Raw genomic sequence first — 27,899 nt, 5'->3', positions numbered from 1 at the left:
TTACACATAATAATACATATTATTTATTTTATTGACATTTTATATTACAATGAAAGAATTATATTCATTTTTTGAAAATACTATAAAAGAATTTAATTTCAGGATAGGGTGTACAGCATTAATTTTATGGGGAAATGGGATCTAATAGGGTTACAAACCTCTGAAATTTTGATAATTTTTTTTCAAGTCATTATCATTAAAAAAAAATTTTTTTTGCCCACTCCTCTGCAGTGAAAGGACAGAGGCCTAATCAGTGGACCGCCAGGGAATTACCTCATTATCATTTTAAGCCTTTACCTTACCTTGCTGTGCTCTCAAGCCTTGGACAGTTGAACAGTGGTGATGATGGGCACATGCAGTCTTTTCAGACTCAAAGGAAATGCTTCCATATTTCACTAAGATTTTCTTTAAATCACAAAAGGATGCTGAATTTTATCAAAAAATCCCCCCCACTCGCCCAACATCTGATTCATATTTATCTTGATGTGATGTACCACATTGACGGATATTTCTTTTTTATCCATATATTCTGATTCCTTTTCTAATGCTAGGCCCACCTCACATTTCTGGGATAAATCCGTCTAAGTACTATGTCATCCTTTTTACATATTGCCACATTGTGTACTAGCATTTCGTGTAGAATTTTGCATCTGTGTTTGTTAGTGAGGCAGGCGTATCATTTTCCTTACTCGTGGGGTTCTTGTCAGCTAGGCTAGCCTAGTGAAGGGAGGTGGGAGCGCGGACTCCTGGGGCCCAGAATTACCCGATCCAAGGACCAGCCGCCGCCACCGCGAGGAAATCGTGTGCAGGGCGCGCCCTCTGGCGGCTGCGGATCTCTAAAGAGCCCTATGAGGCAGGCAGGCTTTGTGGGGACGGGGTGATGAGGGCCAGGTGAGGGGAGGGAAATAGGTGACATCAAGAGGAACCAGGGCTGATTGTGTGCCCTGGGCCTTCACTGGGCCTGGTGTGTGAGCAGCTCAGCTTCCGAGAGGGGGTGACCAGGACCCGAAGTGACAAAGTAGTCCTATAAATGAGGCGTTCTGATCCTTCTGAGCTGTGAGGTCCCGGACTCTTAATCTCTTTATCCATGAAGTGGGGATAATCCACCTGACTGTCAGGGAAATGGGAGGAAGTTGTCAAAGCACAGAATTCAGACTTTTCCAAAGATGCAGAGATGTCCTCTCCTGGCCTCAGGATTCTTGTTTTGTGTGTGTGTGTGTGTGTTAAAGAGCCTCTTGATAAAAGTGAAAAAGGAGAGTGAAAAAGTTGGCTTAAAGCTCAACATTCAGAAAACTAAGATCATGGCATCCGGTCCCATCACTTCATGGCAAATAAATGGGGAAAAAGTAGAAACAGTGACAGACTTTATTTTGGGGGGAGGGGTCTCCAAAATCACTGCAGATGGTAGCTGCAGCCATGAAATTAAAAGACGCTTGCTCCTTGGAAGAAAAGTTATGACCAACCTAGACAGCATATTAAAAAGCAGAGACATTACTTTGTCAACAAGGGTCCATCTAATCAAGGCTATGGTTTTTCCAGTAGTCATGTATGGATGTGAGAGTTGGACTATAAAAAAAGCTAAGTGCTGAAGAATTGGTGCTTTTCAACCGTGGCGTTGGAGAAGACTCTTGACAGTCCCTTAGACTGCAAAGAGATCCAACCAGTCCATCCTAAAGGAGATCAGCCCTGGGTGTTCACTGGAAGGACTGATGTTGAAGCTGGAGCTCCAATACTTTGGCCACCTGATGCGAAGCGCTGACATTGGAAAAGACCCTGATGCTGGGAAAGACTGAAGGCAGGAGAAGAAGGGGACGACAGAAGATGAGATGGTTGGATGGCATCACCAACTCAATGGACATGGGTTTGGGTGGACTCCGAGAGTTGGTGATGGACAGGGAGGCCTGGCGTGCTGCGGTTCAAGGGGTTGCAAAGGGTTGGACACAACTGAACGACTGAACTGAACTGAACTGAAAGCACTTGATAAGTGGGAAGAGAATTCAGTGTTAATGATACTCAACTGACCAGAATGAGAGTTCATATTAGGGAGGTCTGTATTCCAGTACTCTTGCCTGGAAAATCCCATGGACAGAGGAGCCTGGTAGGCTGCAGTCCATGGGGTCGCTAAAAGTCGGACACGAATGAACAACTTCACTTTCACTTTTCACTTTCATGCACTGGAGAAGGAAACAGCAACCCACTCCAGTGTTCTTGCCTGGAGAATCCCAGGGACGGGGGAGCCTGGTGGGCTGCCATCTATGGGGTCACACAGAGTTGGATGCGACTTAGTAGCAGTGTGAAGGAAGCACATTTATTAACTTATTAATTTTTGTTCATTATTTCATTATTGTTCATTTTTTCAACAAATATTTATTGGACACCATGGTAAGTGACAACCTCAGCTATGCAGATGACACAACCTTTATGGCAGAAAATGAAGAAGAACTAAATAGCCTCTTGATGAAAGTAAAAGAGGAGAGTGAAAAAGTTGCCTTAAAACTCAACATTCAGAAAACTGAGATCATGGCATCTGGTCCCATCACTTCATGACAAATAAATGGGGAAACAGTAGAAACAGTGACAGACTTTATTTGGGGGGGGGGTCCTCCAAAATCACTGCAGATGGTGGCTGCAGCCATGAAATTAAAAGATGCTTGCTCCTTGGAAGAAAAGTTATTACCAATCTAGACAGCATATTAAAAAGCAGAGACATTACTTTACCAACAAAGGTCTGTCTAGTCAAAGCTATGGCTTCTCCAGTAGTCATGTATGGATGTGAGAGTTGGACTATAAAGACAGCTAAGTGCTGAAGAATTGATGCTTTTCAACTGTGGTGTTGGAGAAGACCCTTGAGAGTCCCTTGGACTGCAAGGAGATCCAACCAGTCCATCCTAAAGGAAATCAATCCTGAATATTCATTGGAAGGACTGATGCTGAAGCTGAAACTCCAATACTTTGGCCACCTGATTGGAAGAACTGACTCATCTGAAAAGATCCTGATGCTGGGAAAGACTGAAGGCAGGAGAAGAAGGGGACGACAGAGGATGAAATGGTTGGATGGCATCACCGACTCAATGGACATGAGTTTGAGTAAACTCTGGGAGTTGGTGATGGACAGGGAGGCCAGGCGTGCTGCAGTCCTTGGGGTCGCAAAGAGTCAGACACGACTGAGCGACTGAACTGACCGACTGACTGACTGATGGTTAAGTGAAATAATGTCCCCGCCAAAAAAAATGTCTAGGCCCTAATCCCTGAAACCTATGGATATGTTAGGTTACATGGAAAAAAAGGAATTAATGAAGGTTGCTGATTGGTGGACTTTAAGACAGAAAGATAATTTTGGATTATCCAGGCAGACCCTGTGTGATCACAAGAGTCTTTATAAATGAAAGGGAAGGCAGGAGTCAGAGGACATGGGTCCAAGGGAAGCAGAGGTCAGAGTGATGTGACTGCTGCCTCTGGAGATGGAAGGAAGCCCCAAACCAAGGAATGTGGGCAGTCTCTAGAAGTTAGAAGAGGCAGGGGAACAAATTCTGCCCTGGAACCTTCCAGAAGGAATGCAGGCCTGACACCTTGACTTTTAGCCCAACAAGACTCATTTTGGATTTCTGATATGTAGGACTATTAGATAATAACAATGTATGTGTCTTTAAGCCCTCAAATCCGTGGCAATTTACAGCCGCGATAGGAAACTAATACACTGTCCTGATGGATACAGTTCATACCATTGGGACAGATGGGCACCATCCATTCATTTTTCCACCCCTAAAGCATTTAGGAAGTACTTACTATGAGCCAGACTCTGCTCAGAAGCAAGGCCGGCAAGGGACAAGTGGCCATGGCTCCTGGGGATCCACGTCCAGGACTGCAGAAAGGCTGCTTGGACAGTGCCTCTTCCTCCTGCTCCTTCCACCTCCCAAGCCAAGAGTGAGCCGGCAGGATGCCAGGCCTCCCTCCATGGGTTATCACTGGACATGATTCAGACATGGTCCCTCCCTCTGGGAGCAACCAGTGTGGTAGAAACAGGAATCAGAGAGGACACACTATGTTACCAAGGTTGCCCTAACAAAGTGTCAACAAAATCCAGGAGGCTCAGAAAACATAAAAGTTTATTTTGTTCTTCTCAGCAGTTTGAGCTGAGTATTCCAGGTTAGTCCATAAGCACCCCTGCTCTCTGCAGTGAACTGGGAAGCCCTCTTGTTTCCCTGCCTTCCTCTAGGTCAGCGGTTCACACTAGAGGTGACTTTGCTCACCACAGTGAAAGTGAAAGTCGCTCAGCCATGTCCAATTCTTTGCAACTCCATGGACTGTAGCCTGTAAGGCTCCTCTGTCCATGGAAATCTCCAGGCCAGAATACTGGAGTGGGTAGCTGTTTCCTTCTCCAGGGGATCTCCCCATCCCAGGGATTGAACACAGACATTGCAGGCAGATTCTTTACCGTCTGAGCCACCAGAGAAGCCCCACTCACCAGGGTACATGTGGCAAACTTCAGAGATATTTTTGGTTGTTATAACTTGGGGTGTGATGCTGGCATCTAGTAGGCAGGGGACAGGGATATGACTAAATGTTCTCCAATGCACAGGACAGCCCTTTACGGCAAAGAACTCAAAACGGCAATTGTGCCAAGGTTGGGGAACCCAGGCATCTGCAAGGTTATAGGCTCATCCATGTGCCAGTCTGGGGGAAGGAGAAAGTGAGCAGAGGTGAGGCGGGGGTTCAGGAGGGGTCTTCTTCACAACTATGCACAGCCATGGAGACAGGCTGGTCACATGCCCACAACTCACTTCAAGGGAGTCTGGGAAGTATAGTCTAGGTGCGTGCCCAGGAGGAAGCGGGTAACAGAGTTTGGGGGACAGCTACCCCGCCCCTTGCAGCCTCCTCATCCATACAAGAGACCTGGACAGTGATGGCTGGTGGACATTTCCAGTAAAGGGATCAAAGCTTGCAAAGATGCAGGGCCAGGAGAGGGCCCGACCAAGTGACAAAGTACACGGTTATGCCAGAGGGAGTCCGCCGGTGGGGAAGACTGGCCCTCCTCCCGAAGGCAGGGAAGGCATCAGGCCAGGCTCCTGGCTTCTCATCCAGGCTTTCTTCCTTGCAGCTCAGTCCTTCTTGTCCATCTTACATAGTTGGGACCTCGACAGCACACATTTCTGCCTCATTCTCAAGCTGTTTTCTTGATTTTTGTACTTTGCCAATAACTGGCAGCTCCTGGAAGTCAGGACCACAGCCTGATCCTCAGAGTCTGGTTACTGACCCACGCCCACCCCCCACCCCTCCAATGGAGGTTCGGTTCACAACAGACTCTGGTTGCCCTTGTGTGTCTGCGAGTGACTTCAGCTGTGTTCGATTCTTTGCGACTGTATGGACCATGGCCCACCAGGCTCCTCTGTCCATGGGATTCTCCAGGCAAGAATACTGAAGTAGGTTGCCATGTCCTCCTCCAGGGGATCCTCCCGACCCAGGAATGGAATGGGGGTCTCTCCCAGGTCACTCCCTACTCACTGTCCTTCAGGCTTACTGATCAGACGCCCCATCCCCCAAACACAGCCCCTTGACATTGACCTTCCAAAGGCTTTCTCAATACTGTCTTCCCAGATTCCCCAGTCACTGCCTTTCCTAGTTTCCTCATGACTGACCCCCACGGCAGCCCCACACTGACCTCCCAGCCTCAAGAGACCCTGTGCCCCCGGTGACAGCTCAGCCCTGGGTTGTGCAGCGCCTTCCACATGAGCAGCATCTCATAGGGCGCAAAGCGGTGCACCAGCAGCAGCTCGCGGTACATGCAGGGGTCGAAGGAGGGCTGCCGGGCGCCGGGCAGCTGCACGCCGAAAGGCCGGATGCCCTCGTGGCCGCTGGGCTTCAGGCCGACGCGCTCCAGACACATGCCCATGTAGGCGTCGTCGATGGGGAAGAGCGGGGTGTGGCGGGCGGCCTGGCGCAGGGCCTGGGCTGTGTGGCGGGACAGGAGGAAGCCGCCGCCGCTGCAGTACACCGGGTAGACCGACCCGGGGAAGAGCTGCGGGGGCACGAAGTACTTGTTCCAGCTCTCGCGGATGGGCACGGAGCCGCTCATGAGCTGCCCGGTGAAAAGGTGGCGGTCGGGCGACTTTGCCTCCAGGAAGCGGAGCACGTTGGCGGTGTGCACGAAGACGTCGTCATCGCCGCTGAGAAGGAAGCGCGCGTGCGGGCAGCGGGCCTCCAGCCAGTCGAGCAGGTGCACTTGCTTGAGCGTGAGGTTGAGGAAGGTGTCAGTGAAGGCCCACTGCAGCACGTCGCCGTGCTCGCGCGCCTCCAGCGCGGCCAGCTCCGCCAGCTGCTCTGCGCGCTCTGCGTCCTCGGGTGCGGGGGTGCCCAGCAGGAAGAGGCGGCGCACCGGCCGCCCGCCGTAGCTGCGCTCCTGCCCCCACGTGCGGCGGATGAGCTCGCGCCGCTCGAAGTTGGCCGGCGCCGACTTCACGGCCAGCAGCAGGAAGGGCCCGCGGCTGCCCCTACACTTGGCCGGCGCGTCCCAGAGCAGCGGGAAGTGGCGGCAGTGGCGGTACCGCAGGAAGTCTTGGATGCGCGCAGGCAGCTTCTCGAAGTCGGCCGTGGCGTTTGCTGAGGCGTTGGCCACGCACGGAGGCCCTGGGCTGGATGGCGACGTGGCGGCAGGGGCCACGTGGGTCACCTGCAGGGACCCATCCGACCTCTGCTTCTGTTGAAACCTGGGGTCTCTGAGGAACCAGAGATGCAGGATCGAGAAACTCAAACCCGCTAGAAGGCAGGTCAGGATCTTGGGTTTCAGGAACTTGCGGCAGGGAAAAGCCATCTGTGGGGGGAACCGAGTCAAAGTGAGTCGTCTTTGAATCAGATGAATGACGCCCTTCCCGTCACGTCTCTCCCAGAACCAGCCCCTTCTCAACTTTGTTGTTAAGAAGGTAGAAAAGTGTACTGAAGCTTTTCCCATCTCCCACAGCCTAGAGTTTTCTGACATTCAAATCTGTGTATCTTTTTACCTCCTGACATCTACCTCTGGTTGTCACTCGTGTAGGCCGGGCAGACTCATCAAGTCGTCAAAGCCTTTGTCTTCCCCGGGAATCCACTTCAATCACTGGAGCCTTTCTGCTCACTTGCTGCAAGTAAATACCCTGAGTGCCTACCCCACCCTCAACTTACACCTACTTTCTACACCTTGTTGAAACTGCATCAGTCTCTCCAGGCCTGTTCCCTCCTCTCTACCTTGTTGAGCCCTGACCCCCTGTGATCTATTTCCCTCCTTGCCACCAGAGTCAAGGAGGCATGAGGTGACAGTCCTGGACTCAGACTCAGGTTAGAATTCAGTCATTACCACTTACCTGTATCATCTTGAACAAGTCATTTCAGATCTCTAGCGCTGAGTGTTCTCCTCTCTACCAGAGGGTTGGTAGCTCCTCCCTTGCAGGGTAGTCTAGAGCATTAAATGAGCATGAACTAGCCAGTCAGTGAATGGTACCTATTCTTTACCCTCTTCATCCTCCGGCCCCACCTCTTACTATTTCTACCTGCTGGTGTTATTTTCTTTTCCCCACACGTGCCAGGTCAGGCCCTCTCCTCTGTGTATCCAAATCCTCTGCCTTGCCTGAGTGAACCTCAAGTCCTGCCTTCATGGGACACCTCAGGACAAATCCCAGATCACAACAGCCTTACCTGTATTTGAAGTGAAGTGAAGTGAAGTGAAGTCGCTCAGTCGTGTCCGACTCTTTGCGACCCCATGGACTGTAGCCCACCAGGCTCCTCTCTCCAAGGGATTTTCCAGGCAAGAATACTGGAGTGGGTTGCCATTTCCTTCTCCAGGGGAGCTTCCCGATCCAGGGACCGAACCCGGGTCTCCGGCATTGTAGGCAGACGCTTTACCATCTGAGCTACCAGGGAAGCCCCATCAGGATGGTAATAAAAAAGAATGGAAAGGCAGGACAAATATAAATGACACTGCTGCTGCTGCTAAGTCGCTTCAGTCGTGTCCAACTCTGTGTGACCCCATAGACAGCAGCCCACCAAGCTCCCCCATCCCTGGGATTCTCCAAGCAAGAACACTGGAGTGGGTTGCCATTTCCTTCTCCAATGCATGCATGCATGCTAAGTTGCTTCAGTCATGTCCGACTATGTGTGACGCTATGGACAGCAGCCCACCAGGCTCCTCTGTCCACAGGATTCAAGGGTTCAGTAAATATTAGCTATTATGATTATCAGAGGTACCAATAAATATTGTTGAATGAATACTTTGCCCAGATAATGTGCTCAGTAAATATTTTCAGATTGAGTTGTTTGCACATAGTAGATATTACTGGATCAAACTGTAGTCTCATGCCAGGTTGTTACAGTCCATACACAACATCCAGCCCAAGATGGGCACAAAGCAGGTGTTCCATGAAATAGTGGCAGGAGTTAGGTACAGATAAAAGTGGGAGAACCTTGAAAAAACTGTAATCACTGACTCCCATGAGAAATACGAGATGCAGTTTCCTCTTAATGGATTCCTGCTTCAGTGTTTAATGCACTGAAAGAAGAGAAAATAAGCTATTTTATCATGAAAATATGCTCAGTGCCTAGTCCTGTGCTTGGCATATTTGGGGCATGCAATACATTTTGCCCCCAGTGAATGAAAGAGTAAAAGAATGAATGAGGACAGAATTTGGAGTCTGAATAACGTGGGCGTGAATCCCAGCTTTCATTAGCTGTGTGACTTTGTATAAATGTGTAAACCGTCTGGGTTTCAGTTTTCTCTTCTGAAAAACTGAAGAGTTAACATTCATCTCTCAGTAAAAGTTAGAGCAAGAAAATAATACTGTCAGTGCTAGAGTACCATACAAATGTGTTTTAGAAAATAATTAAAAAGCATTCTCTATCTCCTCTTCCTGTCCCCAACTGTTTCTAGGAGAATAGTCTCACATAGTAGACTATGAACAGTAATTCTTGTCTCACGTAACCTGTATTTGCTTTGGTCAAGTTGATTCAGGAACCTGGATCTCAGCCACTTTTTGATAGGAAACTAGGGGAAAGGTTGAGCCGGTTCCTGTTCCTAAGGGTGGCACTGGATTGCTGAGCTCTGTTCTTGCATGCTGACATTGTGAAGCTCTGGGGGTGTTCTCTGTGATTCTTTTTCCTGCATTCCTCCCGACTCCCCATCCACTTTTCTAGGCACCATGAAGTCCCCACACTTTAAGCTGTTATAGCCTCTGCCGGCCTTGATCCCTTGTCCTTCAAATACCACCTCCTGCAGGAAGCCTCCTGGTAAGTCCATCTCAACAGAACCTATATCACAGTTTTGTTGTTGTTGTTTTTTCGTTTTTAAATTTTCTGGCTGTGCCATGAGGCATGTGGGATCTTAGTTTCCCAACCAGGAATTGAACCTGCACCTCCTGCATTGGAAGTGCAGAGTCTTAACTACTGAACTGCCAGGGAAGTCCTATCAACGTTGATAGACACCACAGCTTCTGAGTAGCAGAGATGGTCAAAGAGGACAGACCTGCTACTTAGTTGAAATTTTTGAATCTCAGGTTCCTCATTTGGCGATCTTAGGCAAGTTATTTGTCACAGAAGATATATGAGATATAAATCGTCCCAGGGTATTATGAGTTGATGTAAGGTGCTTAGAACCATGCCTGGCATGCAGTGAGTACCCTAGGAATGTCAGCAGTTGGCTAACACAGGAATGTTGATGGGGCAAAGCAGGTCATCTTTTGTGAATTAGGTCCAGCCTTCTCATGCAGGACTGTATATAGCATTCCTTTGCGAGCCTCTTTCTGTTCTCCTTTCTCACTCCACTTATCACTCCACACGTTTAATTCTCTTCACTCCACCTGAGATTCTCTCCCTTATTTTCCCAGGAACAAGAAAAGTTTCTGTTGGTTTTTCCCTCTTCTGGCATTCTCTGCCTTACTTTCCTGGGAACAGGAAAAGTTCCTTTTGGTTTTTCTCTCTTCTGGTTTGATGCCAAGTGACAGATGGCTGGAACGTAGATTCCTCCAGCCCCCTACCCCAAGATATTCCTGAATATGGACCACAGATACGGCAGGTGAACACACCTTTTATTACTTTTGATCCCAGTGCCCAACATGGAGCCCTAACCCTGGGGCTTTGCCCTGGTTCCTGTTCCTTTGGTCCCCCTCTGGTTAGCACTCTAAGGAGAATGGGGCAGGGAGGGGGAGAAAATGCACCTCCTTGTTAATAGGAAAAAGTCCAAGTCCCCATCTTACCTTGAATGTCTGAGAGAGAAGAAATAGACAGGAGTCATCCCCAGACTTGGACCTACCATAAACCCTGTTTTTTTGTTCACAGTCTGAGGCCCCACCCCCCAGACTGTGTTTGTGAACCTGACCAATCCGTGCATCCCTCTTCCCTTGGATAAGGGGGGTAGAGGTTGGGGACATGCCTACAAGCTTCCTTCCAACAGTAATAGCTTGCTTACCCTTTATGATGAGGCTAAACGTCATTTCTTCTAGGGGTTTTCTTGACTCCCCCACACACCAGTTGCCTTGTACACTCCCATCAATACACTTGCCTGCAACACTTCAAAGCTGTATTATAATGAGCAGTTTTCCTGCTAGACTGAGAAGAATTCCAGGGCCTAGGACCTGTTCTGTTAATGTAGGATGTGCTTTAAAAATCTTTGTTGAGTAATTTGCATGTAAAATCAGAGAAGGCAATGGCATCGCACTCTAGTACTCCTGCCTGGAAAATCCCATGGATGGCGGAGCCTGGTGGGCTACAGTCCATGGGGTCGCTAAGAGTCAGACACGACTGAGCGACTTCACTTTCACTTTTCACTTTCATGCATTGGAGAAGAAATGGCAACCCACCCCAGTGTTCTTGCCTGGAGAATCCCAGGGACGGGGAGCCTGGTGGGCTGCCGTCTATGGGGTCGCACAGAGTCGGACACGACTGAAGCGACAGCAGCAGCAGAAGCATGTAAAATGTTCATCTAGGCATACCTTCTAGACACATTCATGGTATCTGAGGGTACTGAGCTTGGCACCATGAGTGGTTAGGAGGGAGGATGAATCAGATTTGGACCTCATCCTCAGAGCTCAGTGTATCTGGGGAGAGCTAGATAGTAAAATGACTATAAAGTGATATGATATGTAGAAAACACACTGGGGCACTTGGAGAAGGTTCTTGACTGGGAAACTTGACAGAGGTTACTTCACATTAGAACTGCATTGTATCTGTTTTTGTATCTACTGCTATGTAACAAATTATCCCAAGCATTAAACAAATGCTTAAAACAACCAGTATTTTTATTTCTCAAGATTCTGTGCATTGCCTGGGAGGTTCTTTTGTTGGTCCACCTGGGCTGTCTTTCACATGGCTCAGTTCAGCTAATGTGTAAGCTGGAAACTGGGGCACTGGGCCTTGCTCCCCTGCACTCTTTTGTCCTAGGCTTTGTCATGGCATGTTGGTCTCGGGGTTCCAAGATCATCACAGCGGAAGCTACAGGCCTCCTGAGGCCTGGGCATCAGAACTTGCTTCGTGTCATTTTCACCACATTCAATTGGTCAAAACAAGTCACAACACCAGCCCAGATGTAAGTTCCAAAAATGTGTGACCACATTTAACCTACCACGTGGGTTTTGGGGTGATAAGGAGTTTTTTCAGCAGATAAGGAGCAGTGGAGAGGGGGAGGGCAGTCTGGGCAGACGTACAGAGGTGGGGATAAACAGGACATGGCTGCGGAACATTCCAAGTTTAATGTGGTTGGCAGAGTAAATATTGGGAGCTGAGGATGCAAAGATAAATTAGAGATTCCTGAGACGGGGCATTGAACCTCAAGTTTTAACTTGATCCTTTGGAAGTTTTAACAAGTCCATACCTGTTTTCAAGAGTCCATTGTAGCAGCCCCTGTGTGGTATGGATGCCGGAGAGGGAAACAGTGGAGGAAGGGAACCCAGAGATGGGGTACAGTGACCCATGAGAGAGAGGTGAGGCCCAGGTCTGAACTGGGCAGGGATGTATCTTCATAGGTTGGTGACTTACTGGCCATCTAGGTTGGCCCAATGACTTAGTTTTAACTCATTTTCTTCAAGTTCCCTAAAAACTCATCTTTTCTCTCTAGCAGAAATGTCCTTTGAGAAGTTTGGAGATGAATTGAAGTGGGGAGAAAGTTAAATGAGGGTAAGTTTATTGGAATAAAGTAGACAGACTTTAGGATAGGCAGTGATGACCTTTCTAGGAAGGTTCTCCAGGGGCCAGGGAGGAACTTAATGACATATATGTACTGGGTGTGGTGGCAGAGTGGTTTCTGAGAGGGGTATTGTTCAGAGGTAGAATTAAAGCAATCTGAACTCCTTTTCAGCTCTCACCTTTACAATGGGTGGTTGTTTTCATCTAGGATAAAAGGTCTTGGTCCATTGCTTATTCTGCCACACCTAGTCTGAAAAACTGAGGTGGCATAAGGCAAAGGAACCTGTCCCCACCTCTAAGACAAACAGGTTCTCTGGGCCAGATGACCAGGAAGGGGAGGAAAGTTGGATAATCACTTGTTCCACGTTGAATTGGCCAGTGGGAGAGGGATCCAGAAGAGAAGTTGAGGTCTGTCCAGAAGCTTTAAGGTACCCCTGGCAGGCCTGGGTCAGGCACTCCTACAGGAATGATCCTATGAAGGAAATCCAATATAATTAAGATTCATACTACAGCATGGTACTAACCCTTAAGACAGTCCTACATTTTACAAATGTATAATCCAACATTTAGTTTTAAGTGACTTGGACACAATCAGACATCTTTTCGGTGGAGGACTGGGATCCTAAGCTAGTTTCTTAGACACCAACAAGGACATGAAATATGTAACAGCACTCCGTGGGAACTAATGCCAGTGGGCTCCAATATGGAGCCTGCTGCCTCAGTGCAGTGCTGCGTCAGTTACTTCACTCCACTCCCCAGGAAGGACCACATCGCCAGCCCTGCCAACAGCCACAGCTGAACCCAGCCCAGCTGCTGGCAACCAGAGACGCTTACCCTAGGCTTCCTTTTCAGGTGACTGATTATTCTCTTTGGTTGGAGGTGACTTTGTTTTTCAAAATTCCTCTTAACTAGTCCTTAAATAGTTTGGTTTTTAGGACTCAGTCAGAGACTCTCTTCCATGAGTAATCCACTCACATAGCTTCAAATACCATGTATAGTAGGATTCCCTGGTGGCACAGTGAATAAGAATCCACCTGACAGTGCAGGGGACATGGGTTCGATCCCTGGTTCAGGAAGATTCCACATGCTGCGGAGCAACTAAAGCCCGTGTGCCACAACTACTGAGCCTGCATACTGCAGCTACTGTAACTTGTATGCCTAGAGCCTGTGCTCTGCAAAAAAGAGTAGCCCTCGCGCACCGCAATTTGAGAAAGCCTACCCACAGCACTGAAGACCCAGAGCAACCAAAAAACAACAACAAAATGCCATGTGTGCTTTTGATTCTCAAATTTATGTCTTCATCCCAAATCTCTCAGCTGACCTCCAGATCCACATTTTTCACAATCCTTAAGTTCCTACATGTATGGATGTGAGAGTTGGACTGTGAAGAAAGCTGAGCGCCAAAGAATTGATGCTTTTGAACTGTGGTGTTGGAGAAAGAAGACTCTTGAGAGTGCCTTGGACTGCAAGGAGATCCAACCAGTCCATTCTGAAGGAGATCAGCCCTGGGATTTCTTTGGAAGGAATGATGCTAAAGCTGAAACTCCAGTACTTTGGCCACCTCATGCAAAGAGTTGACTCATTAGAAAAGACCCTGATGCTGGGAGGGATTGGGGGCAGGAAGAGAAGGGGACAACAGAGAATGAGATGGCTGGATGGCATCACCAACTCGATGGACGTGAGTCTGAGTGAACTCCAGGAGTTGGTGATGGACAGGGAGGCCTGGCGTGCTGCAAATTCATGGGGTCGCAAAGAGTTGGACACGACTGAGTGACTAAACTGACTGACTGACTGAAGCTCTCCAACAGGATATGCATTTCACATGGACTTCAAACTCAACACATCTGACACTTACTTGATGATAACTCCCCCTAAATCTGCTTCTTTCTGTATGACACAGATATATTGGATTTTTTTCTATCTCTAGCACCCCACCCACCATTATCTCTGACTCAGACTGCTACATTCTCTTTCTACCTGGTGTCCCTTCATCCACACTGGCTCCCTTTAGTCCATTCTCCACCCTTTCTTTGAGGAAGTCTTCCCTTCTCCAGTTTCCTAGGGCACACTCCCAGAGCTCCCTATACCCTTCCCCTGTGACACTCATCCCAAATATGACTGGCACGATTGTTTATTAGACACTAGATCATAAGTGTCATGGGCAGGGTGTCTGTTTTATTCACTGTACTCCCAGCACCTAACATGACACAGCTTTCCAAAGTTTGTTGACTCAAGAAACAAATCATCAGGGAATTCCCTGGTGGTCCAATGGTAAAGAATCTGCCTGCCAATGTAGGGGACATGGGTTTGATCCCTGGTCTGGGAAGATTCCACAGGCCACAGGGCACTAAGCGCATGCACCCTAGAGCCTGTGCCCTGCAATAAGAGAAGCCACTGCAGCTAGAAAGTAGCCACGATTCACCCCCACAACTATAGAAAGCCCACTTGCAGCAATGAAGAACCAGTGCAGCAAAAAAAAAAAAAAAAAAAAATCCACCATCCAGTGCAGGGAACCCTGGTTTGATCCCTGGTCAGGGAACCAAGATCCCACGTGCCTCGGGGGAACTAAGCTTGCACACAACTGGAGAGAAGCCCACATGCTGCAACTAAGACCCAACACAGCGAAAAATAAATATTAAAAAAATAATCTATAAAAAAAGAATCCTTTTTCTCTTTTTATGCTTTCTCCACATCTTCCTTTGAGAATCAAGCCTTATTTGGGGACTAGGTCACCCAACCAGTTAGGCTGGTTCTGACTTCTCTGTCATTCAGATAGATCCATTCTGTATCTTAGTCAAGGGTTGAAGCAAAAAAAAAAAAAAAAAAAAGTGGAAAAAATATCTCAAACATCCCAGAACTGAGCCCAGAGTAAGTGTAATAAGAATCCAGTAAATAAAATGACCATGCATCTGTGTAGGGGTTGTGTGTGGCCAGGTGGCTTTAGAAAAGCGTGTACTCTTGAGAGGTGGAATTGAAGCAATCTTAATTCCTTTTCCGTCATCCTTTTACAAAGTACAGTCCAAACTGTGTTCTGTCAGGTAAGGGTCCTGGTTCACCTCTGGCTAGCATCTGTCTGTTGATCCAGTGAAGGCTGCCCCTTCCTGACACACTAGATGGGGCTACCTGAAGAATACGCTATGGTCAGCAGCAATTGAAACTATCAATTCATGCATCCTTGGCTAGGAAAGCCTATTTTGAAAAGCTGTGATTTGGAAAACTAGGTGAGTTATAGGAAATTCTAATTTGTGTAATATCTTATAAGGTACTTTGGTCATTGCCAAAGATAGGACCCTAGACATATGTATGTCCCCCTACATTGTGTGAAGCTGGAAGGTTCATGCATTTACTCTGGAGCTCCTAAAGTTAAGAAAGCTGTGTATTTATGGATCATGAATGTTTAATTGAAAAGCAGGGACTTCCCTGGTGGTCCAGTGTTAGGAATCCACCTTGCAATGCAGGGGATATGGGTTTGGTCCCTGGTTGGGGAGCGATGATCCCACATGCCATGGGGCAACTAAGCCCCCATACCACAACTATTGAGCCCATGCTTCTCAACCGGAGAGCCCGTGTGCTGCAACAGAAGATCCCATGTGATGTGACAAAGATCCCATGTGCCACAACTAGAACTTGAAGAAGCCAAGTAAATAAATAAAAATAAATTCTTGAAAAAAAAGAAAAGAAAAACTATTAGCTTTTAAGCTTGTAAACTACCCAGACTTGGAGTAGAAATTTACTGCAGTACCATTTAAGACTAATGACAAAAGAAGTTCCAGCTTTGCTAAACTTCCTTCCATGAACAAGATTCTGCTGACCTATACAGCCCCTTTCACTCAGAAATTGGAAAAAAGTGTGTTGTGAGAGTGCAACCCTTCTAAGGCAATACAGTGACAAGCTGAACCCAGGCTTAGGCTGTACTAACCTCCTCCCCAACGGGGTACCATTGTGCAGTGCACAAACCATACAACTAAACGTGTGGGCCTGCTTTTATATAAATGTATAGATACATTAAACATAAACCAGGGATAAATATCACCAGAAGTCTTATTCAAAACTGTATCATTTAATACTTTCACCTATGTGTGCATGCCTGCTTAGTCACTCAGTTGTGTCCAACTCTTTGTGACCCCCATGGACTGTAGCCTGCCAGGTTCCTCTGTTCATGGGATTTCCCAGGCAAGAATACTGGAGTGGGTAGCCATTACCTTTTCCAAAGGATCTTCCCAAGCCGGGGATTGAACCCAGGTTTGCTGCATTGCATGCAGATTCTTTACCATCTGAGCCATCAGGGAAGCCCAACCAAGGTAATTAACAGTGAAATATAGCCTAGATTATAGCAGATTAGATAAAAAATATACATCTTCTCAAAAAATAACTGGCTTTGACAAATCAAATAGAAAAAGTGAGTAAGCAAGTCTGAGATCACTTGAAAATGGTTAGCTCCTCATATAGATTCACAACCTATGTTTATTAAATAATTGCTAGCAGAACAAATACCTGTACCAAGATGAAACTAGGAAAACCTATATTTGCTTGTAAAGTTTATCTAATGGTCACACTGATGAATGACTCTGAAATATCTGAAGTATGGAAATGCTTGATAGTAAACAGTGCCTTCAGTTCAGTTCAGTTCAGTTCATTCGCTCAGTCATGTCGGACTCTGTGACCCCATGAATTGCAGCACGCCAGGCCTCCCTGTCCATCACCAACTCCTGGAGTTTACCCAAACTTGTGTCCATCGAGTCATTGATGCCATCCAACCATCTCATCCTCTGTCGTCCCCTTCTCCTCCTGCCCCCAATCCCTCCCAGTGTCAGGGTCTTTTCCAGTGAGTCAGCTCTTCTCATCAGGTGGCCAAAGTACTGGAGTTTCAGCTTCAACATCAGTCCTTCAAATGAACACCCAGGACTGATCTCCTGTAGGATGGACTGGTTGGATCTCCTTGCAGTCCAAGGGACTCTCAAGAGTTTTCTCTAACACCATAGGTTAAAAGCATCAATTCTTCAGTGCTTAGCCTTCTTCACAGTCCAACTCTCACATCCATACATGCCCACTGGAAAAACCATAGCCTTGACTAGACGGACCTTTGTTGGCAAAGTAATGTCTCTGCTTTTTAATTTGCTGTCTAGGTTGGTCATAACTTTCCTTCCAAGGAGTAAGTGCCTTTTAATTTCATGGCTGCAATCACCATCTGCAGTGATTTTGGAGCCCCCCAAAATTAAGTCTGACACTGTTTCCACTGTTTCCCCACCTATTTGCCACGAAGTGATGGGACCAGATGCCATGATCTTAGTTTTCTGAATGTAGAGCTTTAAGCCAACTTTTTCACTCTCTTCTTTCACTTTCATCGAGAGGCTTTTTAGTTCCTCTTCACTTTCTGCCATAAGGGTGGTGTCATCTGCATATCTGAGGTTATTGATATTTCTCCCGGCAATCTTGATGCCAGCTTGTGCTTCTTCCAGCCCAGAGTTTCTTATGATGTACTCTGCATATAAGTTAAATAAGCAGGGTGACAATATACAGCCTCGACATACTCCTTTTCCTATTGGAACCAGTCTGTTGTTCCATGTCCAGTTCTAACAGTTTCTTCCTGACCTGCATATACGTTTCTCAAGAGGCAGGTCAGGTGGTCTGGTATTCCCATCTCTGTCAGAATTTTCCACAGTTTATTGTGATCTACACAGTCAAAGGCTTTGGCATAGTCAATAAAGCAGAAATAGATGTTTTTCTGGAATTCTCTTGTTTTTTCGATGATCCAGAGGATGTTGGCAATTTGATCTCTGGTTCCTCTGCCTTTTCTAAATCCAGCTTGAACATCTGGAAGTTCACGGTTCACATTTTGCTGAAGCCTGGCTTGGTGAATTTTGAGCATTACCTTACTAACGTGTGAGATGAGTGCAATTGTGTGGTAGTTTGAACATTCTTTGGCATTGCCTTTCTTTGGGGTTGGAATGAAAACGGACCTTTTCCAGTCCTGTGGCCACTGCTGAGTTTTCCAAATTTGATGGCATATTGAGTGCAGCACTTTCACAGCATAATCTTTCAGGATTTGAAATAGCTCAACTGGAATTCCATCACCTCCACTAGCTCTGTTCATAGTGATGCTTTCTAAAGCCCACTTGACTTCACATCCCAGGATGTCTGGCTCTAGGTGAGTGATCACACCATCGTGATTATCTGGGTTGTAAAGATCTTTTTTGTACAGTTCTTCTGTGTATTCTTGCCACCTCTTCTTAATATCTTCTGCTTCTTTTAGGTCCATACCATTTCTGTCCTTTATCGATCCCATCTTTGCATGAAATGTTCCTTTGGTATCTCTAATTTTCTTGAAGAGATCTCTAGTCTTTCCCACTCTGTTGTTTTCCTCTATTTCCTTGCATTGATCACTGAGGAAGGCTTTCTTATCTCTCCTTGCTATTCTTTGGAACTTTTATAATACATTAAATAGAATTTATTGATACTATTGCTTCTGCTGCTGCTAAGTCACTTCAGTCGTGTCCGACTCTGTATGATCCCTTAGACGGCCTCCTACCAGGCTCCTCTGTCCCTGGGATTCTCCAGGCAAGAACACTGGAGTGGGTTGCCATTTCCTTCTCCAATGCATGAAAGTGAAAAGTGAAAGTGAAGTCCCTCAGTTGTGTCCGACTCTTAGTGACCTCATGGACTGCAGCCTACCAGGCTCCTCCGTCCATAGGATTTTCCAGGCAAGAGTACTGGAGTGGAGTGAGGTTGGTGCAAAAGTAATTGAGGTTTTGCATTGTTCAACTTTGCCATTTGCTATTGGAATACATTCTTAAATAAACGTTATGTTATATGTCATTTTAATGTTCATTTCTTGCTTTTTTTTTTTGCTAATGACATTGCTGGGTATTTTATGTTTATTTTAGATTAGGAAAATGATAGACAAAAAGTAAATTCAAACAATTTTCTTATTCAAGTTCAAAATGGGTTGTAAACCAGCAGAGACAACTTGCAACACCAACAAGGCATTTGGCCCAGGAACTGCTCATGAACATACAGTACGGTGGTGGTTCAAGAAGTTTTGCAAAGGAGATGAGAACCTTGAAGATGAGGAATGAAGTGGCCGGCCATCGGAAGTTGATGACCAATTGAGGGCAGTCACTGAAGCTGATCCTTTTACAACTACATGAGAAGTTGCCCAAGAACTCAGTGTTAACCATTCTATGGTTGGTTGGCATTTGAAGCAAATTGGAAAGTTGAAAGAGCTGGGTGCCTCATGAGCCGACCGCACATCAAAAAAATCATTATTTTGAAGTGGCGTCTTCTCTTATTCTACCCAACAAATCGTTTCTCAATTGGATTGTGACATGTCACAAAAAGTGACTTTTACATGACAGCTGGTAATGACCAGCTCAGCGGTTGGACCGAGAAGAAGCTCTGAAGCACTTTCCAAAGCCAAACTTGCACCAAAAAAGGTCATGGTCACTATTTGATGGTCTCCTGCTGGTCTGATCCACTACAGCTTTCTGAATCCCGATGAAACCATTACATCTGAGAAGTATGCTCAGCAAATCAATAAGATGCACTGAAAACCACAATGCCTGCAGCTGGTACTGGTCAACAGAAAGGGCCCAATTCTCCATGACAATGCCTGACCACATATCGCACAACTAATGCTTCAGAAGTTAAACAAATTGGGCACAAGGTTGTGCCTCATCTGCCATATTCACTTGTGTCAAGGAACGTTTAATTTTAAGAAATCCTATATGTTGTTTTCTGTTTCTCAAGGGCTCTCTGTTCCTTATCAGTTCCTGGGAAACAGGAATGAGCAGAGCTGCACGCAGTTCTCAGGACTGAGGTCAAGAGGCAGAACGCATACATGGATTCCTTTCAGTAATCTTTTACTTTTCTGTAAAACTACTTAGTCATGTTCCTATTTCCAATACATGGGTTGTCTTCTGGCCCTGTGACGATTGTTATCCCCTAGTTACTGTTGTTATGGCCCCAATGACTATTGTTATTCCCTTAGTTACTGTTGTTATGCTTCTGTTTTCAGTGTATTATTACTTTATTTTTTGCCTAAAGCTTCCTTGTATTACAATATATAAGCACACACTGCCATGAATAAAGCACCCTTGTTCCACTAGAGACTTGGGTCCCCCGTGCCCTTCTTTTCTTTGGCTTCTTTTCGTCAACTCCTGTCCCCAGGTTCTGGTCTGTCAAGAAGACCATATCAAGTGGCACCCAAACAGGGACCTGGAGTATGCCCTTGGCAACCAGACGGAGTGACTGTGGACCTACTGAGGTCGGTAAGTGCGGGGTTATGGGACAAACGGCAGGAAAGCCCCACCACTTTTCTACTTTGCTTCATCATTTATTTAAGGTTCAAGGACTTTTGGTTTCACTTCAGCGATTAGAGGCTTGTCTCCAAACGGTAATTGAACATAATCCCTGGTTCCTTGATGAAAGCAACTTTGATTTAAAGATTTGGAACCAAGTTAGAAAGAATGTTAAATGAATCACAAGACGGGGAAAAAATATTCCAATAGATTTCTGGCCCTTATGGGCCCTCACTAAAGCCATGATTTTGCCATTTCAAGAAAATTCTAGCCCCCCCACCCCCCGATATTCAACAACAGGCAGAACACTTGTTACATGAATATAAATTAGATGATAAAACTTTACAAAAGGCCCTATTAAAACAACATAAAATATTTCAAAATTATCCCACCAGCCCTGTTCCAGCTGCCCCAAGTGCTCCTCCTCCTCTTACAATGGACGCCAAACCGAAAGTCCTCTCAACTCAAAGACAAAATGACTCTAACGATGACTCTTCTGAGGCTCTTTTTGACACTAAAGCTAACAATACTTTCCATAATGACAATGATAAGCCTTTAACACATACTCATATTTATGAGAAAACACTATCTACTCATTCCCCTTCATGACGAAGGCTTTCTAGATTACTAGACTGGGACATAAAAAACGAGTCCTTTCTAGCCTTCACCACATCACACCTGCCTTTAGCCAAACAAAACCTTGCCAGATATAAACTCCAAATAGTTGAGCCACCCGACCCTAATAAAGATGGTCCAGATTTTGACCCCAACATATGTATATGGGTAAACGCCAACCTTGTGTACCCCCCTGGAAAGCTAGAAGTCAGTGAAACCTAAAGATAGCTACACAAAAATATTTCAAGGACCTAATGAAGCCTATGCTGGTTTTTTAGCTAGATTCAAAGTTGATATTTCCTATAATGTTATCAGAGAAGAGGCCAAAATGCAGCTAGAAAAATTGCTTGCTTATAAAAATGCAAACCAAAAATGTTAAAGAGCTACTGCTCCAATTCATGAGATTGAGACTATTATTGATTATTTAAAGGCTTATCACAATTTAGGATCAGAAACTTAAAAAAATACAAATGTTAACTGAAACAATGGTTGCTACCTTTAAAAAGGGATATGAAAGATGTTTTACATATGGGGATAAAACTCATTGTAAAAGGGATTCTGCTAAAAAGCACACAGAAAAAATTAAAACTATTAAAAAACCTCCAAAAATTTGCCCTCATTGCCATAAGAGGATACACTGGGCCAGAGACTGTCGATCTAAATATGATATTATAGGAAAGCCTATTTTGGGAAACTCCAAGCTGGGGACTCCCCAGGTCCCCATCAACAAAAACCAGGGGCAAACTCCATCTTTTCCCTCAAACCCTCAACATCTGGCAATGCTACCGTCGATATACCAGCCCTAAATGATTTTCTCCTTTTTCCTTAAGTAGTCCCTTCTAAAACACCTATTGGACTTTTTTGGACCCCTACCCCCACAAACCTTCAGTCTTTTATTTGGCCAGTACTGTTCACCCTAGAGTAATTGATTCAAATTATAAGACAGAAATTCCAATTACGATGTCATCTCAGATATTATGGCAATTCAAAAAGGGAAACAAAATTGCTCAATTAATTCCTTTATCTTACATTTCTATTAACTCCTCTAATGATGTACAGACAGACGGATTTGACAATTCAGATCAAAAACAATCCTTATGGACATCAATAATATCTGAATATACCCAACCAAGTATAAATATCAAAATTAATGGCAAAAAATTTTGTGGTCTCCTTGATACTAGATCTGATATTACTACTATTTCCAAACATTTATGGCCCAAATCTTGGCCTATACAGAAAATTTCTTGCCAAATTGCAGGAGTTTCTCAAACCAAAATACAAGAGGTTTATCAAAATGTCCAAATATATCCATATGAGGGACCAAAAGGCAGCCTACAACATTACAACCCTACATGATAGATGCACCTCTTAATTTAATAAAAGGAGCTTTACTTATGCAATGACAAACTCAAATATGTATTCCACATCTTTCCTAGGGGCCACTGTACTGCTCACTTAACAAACAATGCAATTATTAAAATAACTTGAAAAGGTGACAAGCCTTTTTGGACAGAACAATGGCCCCTTACAAAAGAAAAACTAGAGGCTGCTAAAAAACTTATCAATACATATTTGAAATTAAAACATATTAAAGAATCTTGTTCTTGAAATTCTCCCATTTTTGTGAAAAAAAAAAAAAATCTGACAACTGGCATCTTTTAACAAACCTTCGAAAAGTTAATACATCTATAAAACCTACGGGTACATTGCAACTAAAAATTCCATCACCTACCATTATTCATCAAAACTGACATATTATTATTATAGATTTATAAGACTGCTTTTTTACTATACCTTTACACCCTCTAGACTGAGAAAGATTGGCCTTCTCTCTTCCTTTTCCTAATCATATTGGGCCTCATAAATGATATAAATAGGCTGTATTGCCTCAAAAAATGATAAATTCTCTCACCATGTGTCAATATTATGTAGCCAAAGCCTTTGAACCTGTGAGAAAACAATTTCTTGATTTTCTTGTTATTCATTATATAGATCATATATTGTCTTCGGCTCCATCTGTTTTCAGGATGGGGAACACATGTATATCTGTGGTGGATTCATTTTGATATTTGGCAAAACTAATACAATTATTTAAAGTTTAAAAATAAAATAAAATAAAATAAAAATAAAAATTCAACAAATGTTTGACATAGCTCAACAATGCTTAAAAGACTCTAGATTAATCATTGCCCCTGAAAAGATTCAAACCTCTAGACCTTACCATTACTTAAGATCTATTGTTAATAGACAACATATTACTCCCCAACTAACACAGATTCATGTTGATAAATTATCAACCTTGAATGATTTTCAAAAACTTTTAGACAATATAAACTGGATTAGACCCTCTTTAGGTATTGCTAGGAGAAGGCAATGGCAACCCACTCCAGTACTCTTGCATGGAAAATCCCACAGACAGAGGAACCTGGTAGGCTGCAGTCCATGGGGTCTCTAGGAGTCGGACACGACTGAGCGACTTCACTTTCACTTTTCACTTTCATGCATTGGAGAAGGCAATGACAACCCACTCCAGTGTTCTTGCCTGGAGAATCCCAGGGACGGAGGAGCCTGGTGGGCTGCCGTCTATGGGGTCGCACAGAGTCGGACACGACTGATGCGACTTAGCAGCAGCAGCAGGTATTGAAAATTATCAACTGACTAATCTATTTAATACTTTAAAAGGAGAGCCTGATTTAAATAGTCCTCATTCATTTTCACAAGAGACACACACACACAAAAACTCTGTTTAATACAAAATGAATTATACAAAAACAATTTCTTACTCATATTAGACTTGATTGCCTTTAGAGTTGTTTATACTCCCCTCTCTCCATTCTCCCACAAGACTTCTTGCCCAACAAGAACACCCAATAAAATGAATATATACCCATTTTAAAGAGACAGAGTCACTTCTGCCCTATCTTGATTTGATCGCTCTGATAATTATCAATAAAAAAACTAAGACTTTAATTGGCTCTGATCCTCACCAAATTATATTGCCTATTAATAAAGCTCAATTTGAAAATGCATTACAAACTTCTACCGATTTCCAAATAGACTTCTCAGACTATTTTAGAGAAATTTCATTTCATTATCCCTCTAATAAACTTTAAAATTTCTTCAAAAATACTGAATTTATTATCTCTCATATTGTTACATCACAACCTATACCTCAAGCTGATGTTTTCTATATAGACGGGACTAAAAACACCAAAGCCTCATTTTGTTCTCTCAAGAATATAAAGTCTTTTATACTAAATTTCATTCTGTTCAACAAAATGAATTATATGCTCTTATTCAGGTTATTCACCTACATCCTTACCCTATCAATATAATTTCTGACTCCTCATAGTCAGTTTTTGTATTAAAAAATATAAAAACTTCTACCATAAATTCTAATCAATCTATTATTCAACAACTTTTTCTTGAATTACAATCTATTATTAGGGACCACACTTCCCCCATTTCACACACTGAAACTACAAATAAAAAAATTTAAAAAGGAGGAATACACAGGAACAATTCTCTTTTCTCTATCCAGAGCAGACTTTACTAGATTCCAAACGCAAGATATTCTTTAATCCTATAACTATGGTTAATACAGCTTTATTTGTTTTAAATTTTTAAAAACTTACCACAAGGAGTTATCTTGACATAAGCAGAAAAACATTTCTAAGAACTGAAAGACACTTCTCTTCCTCTGCCCATTTAGTATCAAGATGGGCTAACTAAACATGGAAATCTAGGAAATTAATCTTACAGGGAAAGGGGTATGCTTGTATTTCTCCAGATAGATCCAATGAAATCAATTGGCTTCCTCTTCGAAAGATCCACCTCAGGAGAGCATCGGATGTTCAAAACAGAGAAAAAACAGCCAAATTCCTGGGAAGAAAAAAATCCCAATACAAGCCATGGCAACTCTAAAAATCTCCAAAAAACACTGCCTTCGCCGTCATTGACCTTTGATCTCCTTCCCTAAGGATAAACGAAAACCCTTACTAATCAAGCTAAAAATCTGGTTTCTCAACAGGGAATGCCTTGGAATCCAGAAAATATTTTTCTTGCTATGCTTGTTTTGCTTGCTTCACCCCCCACCCACCCCACTCAAGCTGAATTAATTATCATACTTATTGGACCTATATACATAACCCCCTTTTTACTACAGGTATTTTAGACAATAAACTGATAGAACCCATCCTTCTTATAAAAATGTCTCAGAGCAACCGAGAGCTGGTGGTTGACTTTCTCTCTTACAAGCTTTCCCAGAAAGGATACAGCTGCAGTCAATTTAATGATGTGGAAGAGAACAGAACTGAGGCCTCCTCAGAAGGGACAAGATCAGATATGGAAACCAACCCCAAATGCCATCAATGACAACCCACCTTGGCACCTGGCAGATAGCCCTGCAGTGAATGGAGCCACTGGCCACAGCAGAAGCTTGGACGCCCAGAAAGTGATCCCCATGACAACAGTAAAGCAAACCCTGAGGGAGACAGACAACCAGTTTGAACTGAGGTACCAACAGACATTCAGCGACCTGACGTCCCAGCTCCACATCACCACAGGGACAGCATATCAGAGCTTTGAACAGGTAATGTATGAACTCTTCTGGGCCGGGGTAAACTGGGGTCACATGGCCTTTTTTTCCTTCGGTGGGACACTGCATAGAAAGCATAGACAATTAGATGCAAATATTGGTGAGTCAAATCCCAACTTGGATGGCCACTTACCTAAATGACCACCTAGAGCCTTGGATCCAGGAGAATGGCAGCTGGGATTCTTTTGTGAAACTCTATGAAAACAATACAGCAACCAAGAGCTAAAAGGGCCAGGACCGTTCCAACCACTGGTCCCTGATGGGCATGACTTTGGCTGGTATAGCTCTGCTGGGCTCGCTTTTCAACTCATAGTAACTATTCCCTTCATTATAATCATTCATATTTTATACAAGCTTGTGTTCCTCTTCCTTTTGTTATAGCTATAGAGAACTTACAGTTTAATAAGACTCTACGTTTTGTGACTTGTATAGATTACAAAATGTGTACTTGTCTTAATTCCTCTGTTTCTTTGAAAAATGAATCCCTGGAAAGAGGGTCCCACGGCAGGACTTGCCTCTCGGCTACTCACTAAATCACTCCGGCAATCTAAATGATTCATTGGATGGTTAATTCTTGGCATTTTGGGATTAATAGCCATTTGCACTACTGCCGCTGTCGCAGGCATTGTTTTACAAACCTAAATTCAAACACAAAACTTTATTCAAAATTGGACCAAAGATGCTCATATTATATGGGCCACTCAGGCTCAGATGAGGCAATTCAAGATAAAATACAGGAACTAAAAACAGCCATCCAATGAGTCAGAGATTATTTAATAGATTTACAAAAACAAGTAATACTAAAATGTGATTGGCATTCTACACAATTTTGTATCACTCCTGTTCGGTTCAACTATAGTGCTTACAATTGAGAACAAATTAAATTTCACTTACAAGACATACATGATAATGCTTCCCTAATTGTACAATTATTGCAAAAGAAAATCTTTGAAAGCTTCTCTAAAAGTCTGCCCTCTTCCAATAATTTGGAAACTTTAGCTGAATAGCTTAGCTGATCAATTATCTAGGCTAGACCCTCAAAGATGGTTCCAAAGTATTACTCATAGTATTGGGTCTGATGCTGTAACATTGGTAATTGTCCTGGTAATTATATTTGTTATATATCGATGCCTTTCAACATAAATTGTTCACACTAAATAAACTCAATTGGTCAGGGCCTTTTTCACAAAAATAATAAAAAAGGGAGATTTTTCAGGGAACGTTTAATTTTAAGGAATCCTATATGCTGTTTTCTGTTTCTCAAAGGCCCTCTGATCCTTATCAGTTCCTGGAAAACAGGAATGAGCAGAGCTGCACGCAGTTCTCAGGACTGAGGTCATGAGGCAGAACGCATACATGGATTCCTTTCAGTAATCTTTTACTTTTCTGTAAAACTACTTCTCTTCTGGCCCTGTGATGACTGTTATTCCCCTAGTTACTCTTGTTTGGTCCTATGACTACTGTTATTCCCTTGGTTACTATTGTTATGCATCTGGTTTTGGTGTTTTTTACTTAATTTATTTTTTGCCTAAAGCTTCCTTGTATTACAATATATAAGCACACACTGCCATGAATAAAACACCCTTGTTCCACTAGAGACTTGGGTCCCCCGCGTCCTTCTTTTCTTTGCCTTCGTCAACTCCTGTCCCCAGGTTCTGGTCTGTCAAGAAGACCAGAACACTTGATCTCTCACCAACTGACTACCACTTATTCAAGCATCTCAATAACTTTTTGCAGGGAAATGTTCCTACAACCAGCAAGAGGCAGAAAATGCTTCCCGAGAGTTTGTCAAATCCTGAACCATGGATTTTTATGCTACAGGAATAAGCAAACATATTTCTCATCGGCAAAAATGTGTTGATTGTAATGGTTCCCATTTTGAGTAATAAAGATGTGTTTGAAGCTAGTTACAATGATTTAAAATTTATCGTGGTCCGAAACTGCAATTACGTTTGCACCAACCTAGTAGCTATTCCTTAAAATGATTCACTTATCAACTGATATTAACCAATTTAGCCCTAAAAGAGCCAAAAGAAACAAGTACTAACTGTGGAAAGGATTTTGATCTCCTTTTAAAAAAAGTGTACATGACCATGATAGTTTATTAGTTCCTCGACAATTACTACATGACACATTTTATATGGCATGAGGAAAAAAATGCTAAAATGATCTCCTCTCTAGAAGTCAACTCAGAAGCTGAATGCAAGTAGAATTTTTGAATTTTATAGTAGGTAATGGAATTTCCTCTA

The 27,899-nt window shown here is 44.0% G+C and overlaps 1 protein-coding gene and 1 pseudogene across 5 annotated transcripts; one reads left to right on the top strand and one right to left on the bottom strand.

The window, feature by feature from the left end:
- Positions 1-13: 13 nt before the first annotated feature.
- B3GNT6 (UDP-GlcNAc:betaGal beta-1,3-N-acetylglucosaminyltransferase 6) lies at positions 14-24,897 on the bottom strand. 5 transcript variants are annotated; one of them, XM_061380936.1, is made up of 2 exons: positions 24,814-24,897; positions 14-7,426 (listed from the first exon to the last, which is right to left on the bottom strand). In XM_061380936.1, exon 2 carries the CDS (start codon positions 6,971-6,973, stop codon positions 5,669-5,671), a length of 1,305 nt encoding a protein of 434 aa, XP_061236920.1. In that variant the 5' UTR covers positions 6,974-7,426; positions 24,814-24,897; the 3' UTR covers positions 14-5,668. The 5 variants fall into 5 exon arrangements, with proteins under 5 accessions (XP_061236920.1, XP_061236919.1, XP_061236922.1 ...); XM_061380935.1 differs by lacking the exon at positions 24,814-24,897 and adding an exon at positions 10,215-10,789 and having other exon boundaries at positions 14-6,808; XM_061380938.1 differs by lacking the exon at positions 24,814-24,897 and adding an exon at positions 10,215-10,264 and having other exon boundaries at positions 14-7,449.
- Positions 24,898-24,917: 20 nt separating this feature from the next.
- On the top strand, positions 24,918-27,556 carry LOC133226892 (bcl-2-like protein 1; annotated as a pseudogene).
- Positions 27,557-27,899: the final 343 nt, after the last annotated feature.

Source organism: Bos javanicus, chromosome 15 (assembly GCF_032452875.1).
Source record: "Bos javanicus breed banteng chromosome 15, ARS-OSU_banteng_1.0, whole genome shotgun sequence".
Classification (NCBI taxonomy): domain Eukaryota; kingdom Metazoa; phylum Chordata; class Mammalia; order Artiodactyla; family Bovidae; genus Bos; species Bos javanicus.
The sequence above is the reverse complement of the archived record's forward strand: the minus strand, read 5'-3'. Positions and strand labels throughout refer to the sequence as shown.